At 39.6% G+C, this 12,599-nt stretch overlaps 2 protein-coding genes across 2 annotated transcripts in view; one reads left to right on the forward strand and one right to left on the reverse strand.

The window, feature by feature from the left end:
- Positions 1 to 12,599, forward strand: part of si:dkey-11f4.7 (piezo-type mechanosensitive ion channel component 2) — a 554,199-nt gene that overhangs the window by 346,421 nt on the left and 195,179 nt on the right. Inside the window, exon 28 of the mRNA XM_052147980.1 lies at positions 1,361 to 1,520. Within this exon, the coding sequence (XP_052003940.1) occupies positions 1,361 to 1,520 (160 nt within the window). The remainder of the gene's footprint in view (positions 1 to 1,360; positions 1,521 to 12,599) is intronic.
- On the reverse strand, positions 9,512 to 12,597 carry LOC127659098 (uncharacterized). Its single transcript, XM_052148745.1, has 9 exons — positions 12,207 to 12,597; positions 12,062 to 12,112; positions 11,887 to 11,958; positions 11,705 to 11,782; positions 11,505 to 11,624; positions 11,339 to 11,422; positions 11,005 to 11,227; positions 10,685 to 10,843; positions 9,512 to 10,596 (listed from the first exon to the last, which is right to left on the reverse strand). Exons 1-7 carry the CDS (start codon positions 12,286 to 12,288, stop codon positions 11,073 to 11,075), a joined length of 642 nt encoding a protein of 213 aa, XP_052004705.1. The 5' UTR covers positions 12,289 to 12,597; the 3' UTR covers positions 9,512 to 10,596; positions 10,685 to 10,843; positions 11,005 to 11,072.

A 12,599-nucleotide genomic window follows, 5' to 3' on the forward strand; every position in this document is an offset into this window, starting at 1 on the left:
TAATACATGAAAAATGTTTTTTTTAAAAAATGTTTTTTTAGTAAAATTTAAAATTTGGAAATTCTAGTTGGTGGAGTCAAAAGCGATTTGACCCATCCTAACTCTGTTTGACCCAAGGACACACACCCACACACACACACTAAATTTTACATATCTTTTGACCACTAGGTGGCACTGTGGGGGAAACTCTGCAGGTAGTTCTATGGGCTGCCATAGACTCCATTGGAAGATGAAGAAGAACACTAATGTGTACAATTGTTGCTTACACACTTGCAGTGCTGGCCCCCTAATAAATTATTGTATTTATGAAAAAAATGTTAGAATAAACACATTTAGAAATTGTAAACTCAAGTTCTACTATTGTAATGAAAATTAGGTCTAATAGATTAATAGATTATTTAAAATGAAACTGGATTTTTTTTTTTTTTTCAGAAATCTCTGTTACTGTTAATACTATAAAATCGTGAAACATTATTGTAAGGGTGCTGATGTGTAATAATAAATAAATAAATAAAAACAGTTGTTGCAAAGCACAGTGTGGCTCTGCTCCAACTCAATGTTGCTTAAATTGTCAGGGCTATCTACTGTTTGAGAGGTGTGTCATCCTCCTTTTCACAGCATCACCATCTTTGGTTTTAGACAGGATTGAAAACAAGGCTGGGAGGGATAGACGTACAATCTTTCAAATGGGCTGTTCTACTGTTTAAAGTGTTTTTAGATTAATCTGCAGACAAAACATTAATATCTTTCCAAGAACATTTTGTTTCCAAAAAATGTATAATTAAAAAAAAACAAAAAAAACAGACAACCTTAGTTGTGGAAAATCAGATGGAATCTATGAGCTTTATATAACTTTATAATTTCTGGACATTGAAGAAATGGTAAGTCTATCCCTCGCATAGTTTTCAATCCAGTTAAAAATCAAAGATGATGATGCTACTGTGAATAATGTCTATAGCACCAGAGATACAGTAGATTAGAGTAGAGCAGATCATTGGCGTTACACATATTGCAGATTAAAAGATGACAAGCCTTTAGCGTGTATTTAGAGATTATCTTTATATTTTATTTATATGCAGCTGTCATATGACAAATCAACAAAATTTCTTGAACAGAGATTAGTTAATTTTGCTGAATGAGATTCAAAGATCCAAGACAATAAAATGATCCAATCTTCCATCACTACTGAGAAGAATCTAATTTTGTAAAGTTGTTATCTTCAAATTACTGTAACTCCAACATGACTTGAGTGCATAATTGGCTAAAATATGTATGTGGTCAGAGTTGCTTTATCCTTCTCTCTCTCTCTCTCTCTGTGTGTGTCTCTGTGTGTGTGTGTGTGTTATACATGTTTGTGTAGCTGAAGCTGATCATCAGTGTGAATTGCCAGCTGGTGAGGCTGGGATTGTGTGGGATGCGATCTGCTTCACTGTACTGCTCGTTCAGAGGAGAGTGTTTCTCAGCTACTACTTCCTGTATGTTGTATCTGACCTGCAGACTTCAATGATTCTTGCTTCCAGGTGACATTGTTTATTTTTCATGCTATATAAATCTTCATGATGGTTCACAAGGCTTTCCTTATATATCCAGTACACATTAGGCCCCAGTAATGTATTGATCAGTATTGATCCAATACTGTGCTCATGTTTTCGTGCTCATTAAAAATTCTCTAATACCATCTGAAATATGAATGTCATTGCATAAAAATTAATTGAACAAATTAAAATTGCAATATGTCATATTGTGATAAGAATACAGTCTGCATGTTCTGCGTGATTAAAAGTGAGTGTGTGAAGCAGGCTGCTCATACACTGAAAACACCATCACAAGCATCACATGCTCTCTGTGTGTAGTAAATGACAGAGATCGAAGAACACTTTCACCTTAAAATGTGCACCACAAACATAGACTGCATATTTATTTAAATCACAACCTTTTGTGGTTTAATAATCGCACTGGGTCACATAGTGTCCTGCTTTTCCGGAGGTGTGAAGCTGTCATCAAAACATACAACTTGAAAGTGCTTCACTTGGTTTTCCACCAAAATAAAAGCTATATTTAATTTAATTAAATTTCTTAAAAGGGACAATACATATTAATGAACATTTTCACAAATGTAAATATGTCAGATTATAGCCTTAGGTTAATTTCCATCTGCAGACCCTCTATATTTAAATGAAAAAATAAAATTGACATACATCACACCTAAATATATCATCATATGTAGTTATGTTAAATTTACTGTAATACTACAACTACTACCAATGATAATGATGATAATAATAATAATAATTGTATTATATTTAAGCAATATTTTTCATCTGTGATTTTCTGTTCTACAGCACTTTTTTTGACAATAATAACAAAAATAATGCAATGTTATGTCCAAAATCAATTGTTCCCTTTTCAAAAAGCTACACTTCTGATGCTGCGCTGGAAAGCACAGGCGTGTCATCAGATTTTTTGTCTTCAGATCACTCTGTGTGTGTGTGCTTCACGAGCCTGTCAGAACTTTCTTTCCTCTGTTAGGAGTTAGAATTTGTTAGGCAGTGCACAGAAACCTTTCTCTTTCTCATTTCTTTAAAAAAAAAAAAAAGAAGAAAAAGAATGACTGTTAAACAAAGCAAGCGGTTTACGCTCTATGGCTGAAATGGACACACACCAGTTTTGTTTTGTGTGTTTGGGGGAAGAGCATGCTGCTCTTGCGTTGTGGCAGAGCGGGTGCAGGCATTGCGATCTGATTACAATCAAAATGCTTCACACTCGTCTCGCTTACTTCCAAGAGCCAGAGCCCACTTTTTTGTTGTGGGGCTATCTATCGCTCGCTCTCTCCCCAGATCCATCTGATCCTTCTCGTAAGCTTGAAGCACGCCTCTGCGCCTCTTTGGTTCATGAGGGGGACGCTGAACCTCTGTACGTTCCACGCACAATAATAAAGCGGCTAACAACAGACCCCCCAAACGCTCCAAACTAGAAGACAAATTTCTGTCTGGTGGCCAAAATAAATAAATACTTAAAAGTGGGAAGGGAACACTATATCAGTCCCTTCCTTTCCTCTATGACCTCCATAACAAGTATTCTCATTCATGGAGGAATCCTTATACTTCCCGTGTCTTCGTGCCCTCGATGTTGATATATTCGACTATCATGGGTGCTGAAGCTTGGGTGTATTCGGTGATGCCACTGGTAGAAGAGACACTTGTGGTTTATCTCTCGCCTGGCTCGGCATCATCGCTAAATTTACCCACTCTCCCCACAAAGCTGTGCAGGACCACCTCCACTCTTGTGGAGAAAGCTTATCAGGCAGCAGGTCAGGCTGTGTTACAGGCACACTAGGCTTTCTCTGAGCTTCGTCGAACCACGGATCTGTCTCTCTGCATGACCAAGCAGATGGCCCGCACCATTGGCCGGTCTATGTCTGTTTTAGTCAGTACGTAGAGACACTTATGGCTTAACTTATCGAGCATCAGAGACAAGGACAAAAGCTTTCCTTCCCGATGCCGCGGTTTCGCCTTCTGGTTTATTTGGTGATGCTATGAATATAGTTATCACCAGGTTCCAGGAGGCAAAAAGTCACAAGGAAGCCTTCGGGCAATTCCTTCCTCGCCACACCAGCGTCTGGCAGACTTCTGACTCTCAAGATGGTTTCTTATGGCGATAACCTCTCTAAAGAGAATTGGGGACCTACAGGCTCTGTCTGTTTTGCCAGCCTGTTTAGAGTTTGCCCCAGGAATGACCAAAGCAATTTTACACCCTCATCCTGACTACCTGCCTGAGGTGCCTTTCTCGACCTTAAACCTCTCGAAGCCTGCTGCTTCCTGCCATTTACAACGTCGGAGCAGGAAAGACTTCACAGACTTTGTCCAGTGTGTGCCCTTCAGACTTATGTCCACCGCACTAGCCAGTGCGGTAAGTCAGGGCAACACTTCTTTGCCATGGGGGCAAAAACTCTATGAGTTTTGCGAATGTCCCGATCTAATGGGGAGAGAACTACACCCGGCTGAGGCACATGGTGCATGGACGCTTGTCCCTCGAACGTGCACTTGCTGCAGCTAGATTATAACGTGATGCCTCGCAACTTATTGAATCTATGTCACTGTGCATTTCTTATCATGAAGAGAATTGGCAATACACAGCTTAAAAAGAGAGCTTGTTTTTTGTGAGTTAAAGATGGATTGAAGTGAACAGAAAATCTTTGTCTTTGCCCTATTAGCAAAATACGTTTATGATTTGTTCTTGTTTTGGCTTGTTTTTCAATATAAATATCTAAAACTCTTTTAAAACAACATACATTTTCTTTAGCAGCTATACTGCCGAACAAAAAATTGTTATCTGAGAATTACAAATATTTTAACATATCTAAAAATCCTTTAAAAAAAGATGCATTCACCTGAGAAGCAGCACATACAATGTTTAGACTTGCTTTTAGAGAATAAATCTTGAATATAAGTATATTTTGTCTGTACTGCACTCGCAGCAGTATAACACATATAGGTGTATTTCACGAATCACGAATCGTTGAATAATTGTTCTAATAATCATTAGATTAATCGAATATCAAAATAATGCCCTAAAAAAAATATATATATATATATATATATATATATATATATATATATATATATATATATATATATATATACCGTTCAGCCACACCATTAAAGCCATCTGCCTAATATTGTGTAGGTCCCCCTCGTGCCACCAAAACAGCTCTGACCAATCGAGGCGCATAGACTCCACAAGACCTCTGAAGGTGTCCTGTGGTATCTGGCACCAAATTGTCAGCAGAAGATCCTTTAAGTCCTGTAAGTTGTGAGGTGGCACCTCCATGGATCGGATTTGTTGTTCAAGCACATCCCATAGATGCTCAATCGGATTGAGATCTGGGGAATTTGGAGGCCAAGTCAACACCTTGAACTGTTTGTCATGTTCCTCAAACCATTCCTGAATAAATTTTGCAGTGTGGCAGGGTACATTATCCGGCTGAAAGAGGTCATCGCCATTACTGAATATGTTGCCATGAATGCGTGTAAGTGGTCTGCAACAATCTTTATGTAGGTGGTACGTGTCAAAGTAACATCCACACGAATGCCAGGACCCAAGGTTTCCCAACAGAACATTGTCCAGAGCATCACACTGCCTCCATCGGCCTACCTTCTTCCCATAGTGCATCCTGCTGCCATCTCTTCCCCAGGTACACGACGCACCCGACCATCCACATGATCTAAAAGAAAATGTGATTCATCATGCCACCTTCTTCATGGTCCTGTTCTGACGCTCATGGTCCCATATGCAGACAGCTGAGATGCAGTGTGTTCTAACTCCTTCCTATCATGACCAGCATTACATTTTTCAGTGATCTTCTGTGGGATTGGACCAGACGGCCTATCCACACGCATCAATGAGCCTTGGGTGCCCATGACTCTGTTGTCGGTTCACCAGTTGTCCTTCCTTGGAACACTTTTTGTAGGTATTAAAAACTGCATTGCAGGAACACCCCACAAGACCTAACGTTTTGGAGATGCTCTGACCCAGTCATCTAGCCATCACAATTTAGCCCTTGTCAAAGTCGCTCAGATCCTTATGCTTGCCCAATTTTCCTGCTTCCAACACATGAAATTCAAGAACTGACTGTTCACTTGCTGCCTAATATACCCAACCCTTTGACAGGTGCCATTGTAATGATAAAATCAATGTTATTCACTTCACAGTCAGTGGTTTTGTTGTGTTGTGGTTGATCAGTGTGTGTGTGTGTATATATATATATATATATATATATATATATATATATATATATATACACACACATCAGTTAGTTCCAGTCTTCGAATCTAATTGGTCGAGAGACGTTCCATGAGAACTGATGGTTTGACATCATCAGCCAGGCACGGCGCCAGGATTTCAGGTTTGGATGGGCCAGACCAATTGTGGGTGGGCCTTAAATTAAAAATGTTAAATTAAAAACGTTATCCAATCACTGTTTAACCTAATAAAAGTTACTGACTAATATACTGCTATATTATCTGTACGTAGGCTATACATAATATAGATTTTAATAGCTTGATGCTCTTTAAATATTTTGTTGCATTGTTAAATTTTTTTTGTTTCGGTGCATATAGAGTCAGGACGGACCTATCCGCGATCGCTCTCCTTGGTTCTGACCAAAGAAGAGCGCTTTGGAATCTCCATTACACATCATGGGCTGCGTTTCCCGATAAAAGAAAAAGCGGTGTTCTTTATAAAATAAGCACTTCAGAAATAGTTGAAATCGCATTTATTAGGACTCATGGGATATTATAAAAAATTATCTAAACTATAATAGCTTATATTTAGACTGTAAAAGAGGTCAGGAATGTAATATTTCCCCAAAACATAGTTTAGTTCTGCTCGTATAACATGAGGCCGAATATTTCACAATTCTTATTAATTGTTTTAAGTTTTCAACAATAGGCTACTACATTACAGATCAACAACACTGCTCGACAGTTTCAATCAATACTCGGGAACAGAACTTGTTCATTAACAACGTCATCTGTCCATTTATTTATTTTCGATTTCATTAACAACAGACTTACTTATTATACAGAGAAGATGTATTAAAATGTAACCTATACAATATCACAATATCAGAACAAAGTTATCTGCATTGCAGTAAAACAACAACAACAAAAAACATTTCAGAAGCCAAAAAATAATCAGGCTAAAAAATAACAACTGAGTAACAACTGAGTAAAAGACACTCATATTTTTGCGCTAACAGACAGGCTTAAAAGATTGCCAAACGTGAAGGAAAGGGAAGAAGAGAGAGTATGAGAAGAATATTCATTCATTGCAAATCAAATTATTTATCAGAGCAGTAGGAAAGGGCATGCTACTGTAACGGTCACGTTGTGCTTTTATGTTAATCTGAGGTAAAATGAGAACTGCGCATGTGCATGTCAGTAATAGATTTGAAAGGTGAGGAGATAACCGCTCCACCGACCGTTGTACTCTTTCTTTTATTTCATTTTATATTTGTGGACGAGTGTGACGTTTGAGTAATTTTACTAAACACGGGGAAAATAGGCTATGCTATCGTCTTTCGTGCATCTTTCCCTCCGACATCTATTTTTTTTTGTTTTTTTCTACCCCCCTCTGAGCCACATCTTAACTTTGCGTTACACTACCGATCTTTCCGAAATTACAGGAGTAGTCGGCGGGGTTTGCTCTTGAAAGTGTCAATGATTTCATCGAAGTCGAGAGTTACTGTAAGCTCTCTCTCAAAGGTCAACAGACAGAGGGACATAAGGCGAGAAGTAAGCATGGTGCTCCTATTTGGTGTTTTAATCCGGTTGACACTGGAAAAGACGCGTTCAACTGTACAAGATGTCATTGGCAGTGTTATCAGAGCTTTTAAGAAAGCATGGATATTCTGGAAAATGTCCCCATTGCATATGTCCATCACTTCTACAAGACTTTTGAGATGTTCTCCTCTTTTTTTCTACCTCTCTATGAGTTGCACAAACACATCGAGCTCTGACTCTGATATGGTTACGTGGAAGCGCTTCCCTGTATCATTGAGAGAGTTCGCTATAGTGGCCAAGCTGGTGTCATTTGTATCAAGGCTAGGGGACATCAGGATTGTAGCAGATGCCATGAGGCCATAGGTGTCACTGTGGAATCGAGTGTTCAGTTCATTAAGTGTCTATTAGCGTGTTGGAAATGTTGCGCAGGTCACTATCACTCCTCACCCTTGTCGATTTCCCCAACGTGCATGTGACAATACTTCCCTCAAATCGGCCTGGGAGCTTTCTTGAGCGGGGCAAACTGATGACATCCCAGTTCTCGACATCATGATCCTCCATCATCTTATTTGTTGTTGCTAACATATTTGAGAACGCAGAGTCACCGGAGCGAATGTCTGTCAGTTCTTGTTTGAGGTTCTCGATCAAATCAACTGTGTCTGTCACTGATGTGTCGATGGACTGGAGGCTTTTAGACGTGAAGTCTGATTTACTGAACAATTGTTTGAAAAGTACAAGGAGGAATATTAACTTTTTTGTTCTGATCTGCTGAAGTAGTGACTGTGCCTCAATCTCACTCTGTCCCCCGTCTTCCGCATACTGTGCCAGCACCTCCACAATAACATCATACAGAATGAAAACTTTTGTCACTGTGGCTGATCTTGAATCCCACCTGGTGTCACACCCTCGCTCCAATTCCAATGACCTCTGATCGGGCCGCATCTCTCTTTGCGCGTTAAGGAAACGGGCATGACGTTCGCTGCCGCACATGAAGGTGTGCAAGGTGTTGAGAGTGTCGAAAAAAGTAGAAGCATCCAGCAATGTCCGGGCTACAGTTGACAGAACGAGGTTTAACCTATGAGAGTGACAGTGCACGTAGATGGCGTTTTGAAAGGTGCCCTTAAGGATGGCTTGGACACCCCCCTTATGCCCAGCCATTACCGATGCACCATCAAACCCAAAACCAACACAAAGGCTAGGGTCTAGTTCAAAAGGTGCGACAACTTCTAATATTTTCTGTGCTATCGCATAAGCAGTGGATACATGGAGTGGGTAAAACATTATTCTGACCACTTAATTGAGTTTTTTCTTTTTGTATTAAATTGTATCTTAATTTTGATCAATGTTTTATCAACCAATTGCCTGTATTTAATAAATAAGAAGCTAATATATAGCAGACAATGTAATAAGGCGCCAGCACGATCACTTGCATTGCACGAGAACTGCCCAGATAGCAATAAGTCGGCGGTCCGCCGGCGGCGCGCCGGCGGCAGTAGAAGCGGCAGAATGGCGAGATCGCAAACACGTTCGACGGCGGTCCGCCGGCGGCAGCCGCTTTTTAAAAGCGGCAGCCACCTTCCTACCGCCTCGTTCAGCGGACGGCCCGCTGGCCAGCCGCCGCTCCGCCGCCGTTATATCGAGCGGACCGCCGGAGGCAAACCGCTTTTCGAGCGATCTGCCGCCGCTTATTGTATATATATATATATATTTATTTATAGCATGCAGTTTATCAAGAATAATGATTGATCAAAGCAGACATATTTCCATTTGCCGCTTTTATTCCACATTTCAAATTACAGTAACTGTCATTGAAACAATATGTCAGATCACTGAAATATAAATAACAGAAAAATACAAACATATATACACCCAAAGAAAATGCAGGTTTCCAATTAAATTTTGGTAAAAACAAGCAAAAAAAAAAACACTTTTGTAAAAAACACTATTGTAACACTTACAACAATTGTAAATAATATAAAGAGGTCAGCTCTGGGATGAAAAGAATTACTAGTAAACATAAGCAATGAGGATATTTGGTACCAAATAAAGTGCAGGATATCAAATAAATTGAGGTATAACATCATATTTACAAGTCATTTCTAACAATAGGATAAGTGGTAATAATTTAGAGTAAAGTTCTGGAGTAGAATATGCCATTATAACTGCAATGCTGACCTGTGGCACAAGGATTTACAAGCTATATTTAACAATAAAGTTAAGCACACTGATGGAATGAAAGTAGAATTTTTGGTACTAGTGAAAGTGCAATATCAAAAGGTATGAAATAGTATAACCAAGCTATTTTTAATAGAATAACAGTTAAGCACACTGATGGAATGAAAGTAGAATTTTTGGTACTAGTGAAAGTGCAATATCAAAAGGTATGAAATAGTACAACCAAGCTATTTTTAATAGAATAACAGTTAAGCACACTGATGGAATGAAAGTAGAATTAACTGGTACTAGTTAAAAGTGCAATATCAAATATCAGAGGTATGAAATAGGATTTACAAACTATAATAGAATCGTTAAGCACTGACGGAATGAAATAAGCCAATACTAAAGTCACGGTAAGTAGAATATTTGCTACCAGATAATGTGCAAATATCAAGTATTAGATGTATAATCTAGGATTTATAAGCTATATTTAAAAATAGAATAGTTAAGCACTGTAACAATGAAATAAGCAGCAAATTGTATATTAAATAATTGAGATCTTTGGTATCAAAGAATGTGCAGGATAATGTAAAGTTTTACATTCAACTTAAACATGACAATAAGTGGGAACAAATGCAATTAACAGCAGAAAATCTGGCTGTTGAGAACACAGTCAATCACAATGTCTGGAGTGGTTGGGGTCTGGTTTTCCTCGACCTCCAGAATGAGGCAGTGCAAATTGGCACATCTTCAGTGATTCCTCGTGCGCCTGTATAAAAAGACAAACCATCCCATATTCATCCAAGGAGCTGCCCTGAAGGCAGGGTCATGAGAGGAAAAAAAAAAAAAACATCCCATATTCATCCAAGGAGCTGCCCTGAAGGCAGGGTCACGAGATGGGGAAAAATAAAAAATAAAAATAAAAAAAAACAGCAATTTCTAGTGAAGAGTGTGGATTGAGTGAGTTTAGTCTGACACTTTTAGCAGGGGTGTCGGTAGTCAGCCTAGGTTTGAGGGGTCGGCTGTGGGTCCCTTTCAGCTGTGCGGCGCCTTTTTCCACCTTCACGGTCAGCTGCTCCTTTCAGGTAACGCGTAACGTTAACCTGGATCGCCTCATCAGTGGCATCCTGGGTTGCCGAGTTCTTCCGGATGGCTCCTGTAGAAAATAAAGATCTGTCATTCCATTTGATTGGCATAAGGTCATACACATCTACTTAAATATAAAAAAAAAATAGCCAACTTACTTGAACAATGGTCTTCAGGAACATGTCTCTAAAACATGCTTTTTCCCCTGCACCAGTCCAGGTTGTGTTAATGGAAAGGCGATTAGAGAAGATACTCTCAAGCATTCGCCACACAGTTGTCTTGAGGTCCCTCCCACACTTGATTGCCAAAAACCGAAGCTGAAAGAAAAAAAAAAAAAAAGGGTTACAAATTACATTTCTCTGAAGCTTCTCATAAATTTAAAATGTGACCGGCTGTGGATTCAGACTGTAGAATATGCAGTGTACAATCTTAATTTTAGATAACCCTATGGCGTTATAAATGAAATCAGCACACTTACAAATCGTTGCTGGAGCTCTTTATCCTGCCTCAGACTGCTGTCAAGCAACGCTAAATCGTCCTGGGTGTCTAGTGGGAGTAACAGATCCCCAGGAAACAGGATAACCCTCCAACGGACACACCGGCACTAAAATGTTGCAGCATAGTGTCCATTTTGATGTCCATGCTTCGCACAACATCGCCAAACTCTCCAAGACGCCGCAGAATTAGGGTCTGATCTGCACCTACAGGGGTCCCCAGAATAAAAGAATAAAGTAGTCAGTCCTGGTCCTTCAACTACTAAACTATGACATTTATATCTAGGTCTACTAGATGTACAGGTTCGCAAGTTGTACCTGATTGCCCAGTGCGAGCAAACGTCTTTAACATTGTCCCAACTTGCTTCACCTGCTCCTGAAGTGATCCGCTGTCATCCGAAGCTACAAAATGAAAGGATATGGTAATTTTGGACCTACATCACACACAAAAAAGTTAAATTTAAGAAAGAGTGCATGTTCTCACCTGCTGGTGCATTGCTTTCCCTCAGGGCTTGGTTCTCATCCCTCAGGGCTTGGTTCTCATCCCTCAGGGCTTGGTTCTCATCCCTCAGGGCTTGGTTCTCATTCTGGAGTCTCTGGAAATCTACAAAAATACAACAACTAAAGGCACTTTTTTCAATACTGTTAAAACACTGGACACTAAGACATAGGCCTGGAAAATACCTTCATAGCAGAAAACTTCATGCTGTACACGAGGTGCCAGGGGAGTCCAAGGGCCAATACCTGAGCGATGACTTTGTCCTATTGAAAATCATTGACATTTAAAAATGTGTGTGGAGTTATTGGATACATGTAATGAATTGGACTTAAATGTAACACTTAGTTTAGCGCAACGTATTACATACCTCCAGCGTTTTCACCCATATGCTGCCAGGGTAAATGTGCTGCTGGGGGTGTAAAGCTTAGTACTTGACGAGCTGGGGAGCAAACATAACAGCTTTAATTTCACTACAGAGTATTGCATATTCTGTAATGAAACAATAATTGAACTGTGCAAAGCAAATGGAATGTACAACACACCTCGACACCTTTCATCCACAAACTGCTGCGGTGAGTAACCCGTCAAGTGTCCTAATGAAAAACAGATGATGATTAAAGGATTCCTCTTCTTAAATAGAAGCAATAGTTTCCAAGACAAAAAAACATCACAAATTACATTACTTACTTGTACTCAAACTCTTGGCTCTGTGAAGTGGAGTCTGGATTACTGGGGAGAAACCTGGTTCTGAGAAAGAGGAAACTGACATTTTAAAATCTAACAAAGTGTATAGTTTATTGGCAGGATCACAAATCAAACTTCACAGCACTACATTTTACATACCAGCTCTGAAATCTACAGATGGCTCAACATTTTCCTGGTTTTCTGGAATCGATGCAACCTCTGGAGCATCGGGCAGCACTGAAACCTTGTTACTGGGAACAAGGTTTTCAAAGCTCAAAAGAGGTTGCTGAAACGACAGCACTGCTGGTGCATCTGGAAGACAAGACTCCTCTTCATCAGAAGAGGCCTGGGGTCTGTACTTGGAAGTTAAGCTTCTCTTTCGCTTTCCCTTCTTGT

The sequence above is a fragment of the Xyrauchen texanus genome, chromosome 18, assembly GCF_025860055.1.
Source record: "Xyrauchen texanus isolate HMW12.3.18 chromosome 18, RBS_HiC_50CHRs, whole genome shotgun sequence".
NCBI lineage: Eukaryota > Metazoa > Chordata > Actinopteri > Cypriniformes > Catostomidae > Xyrauchen > Xyrauchen texanus.

Bases quoted from the DNA above. Each gene is read 5' to 3' on its own strand.
- LOC127659098 (XM_052148745.1), bottom strand. From the start codon at position 12,288: ATGTCAGTTTCCTCTTTCTCAGAACCAGGTTTCTCCCCAGTAATCCAG. The intron at 11,959-12,061 runs GTGTGTTGTACA...TTTGCTCCCCAG, and splicing joins TGTGGATGAAAGGTGTCGAG to CTCGTCAAGTACTAAGCTTT. The intron at 11,423-11,504 runs GTGAGAACATGC...TTCATTTTGTAG, and splicing joins GGAAAGCAATGCACCAGCAG to CTTCGGATGACAGCGGATCA.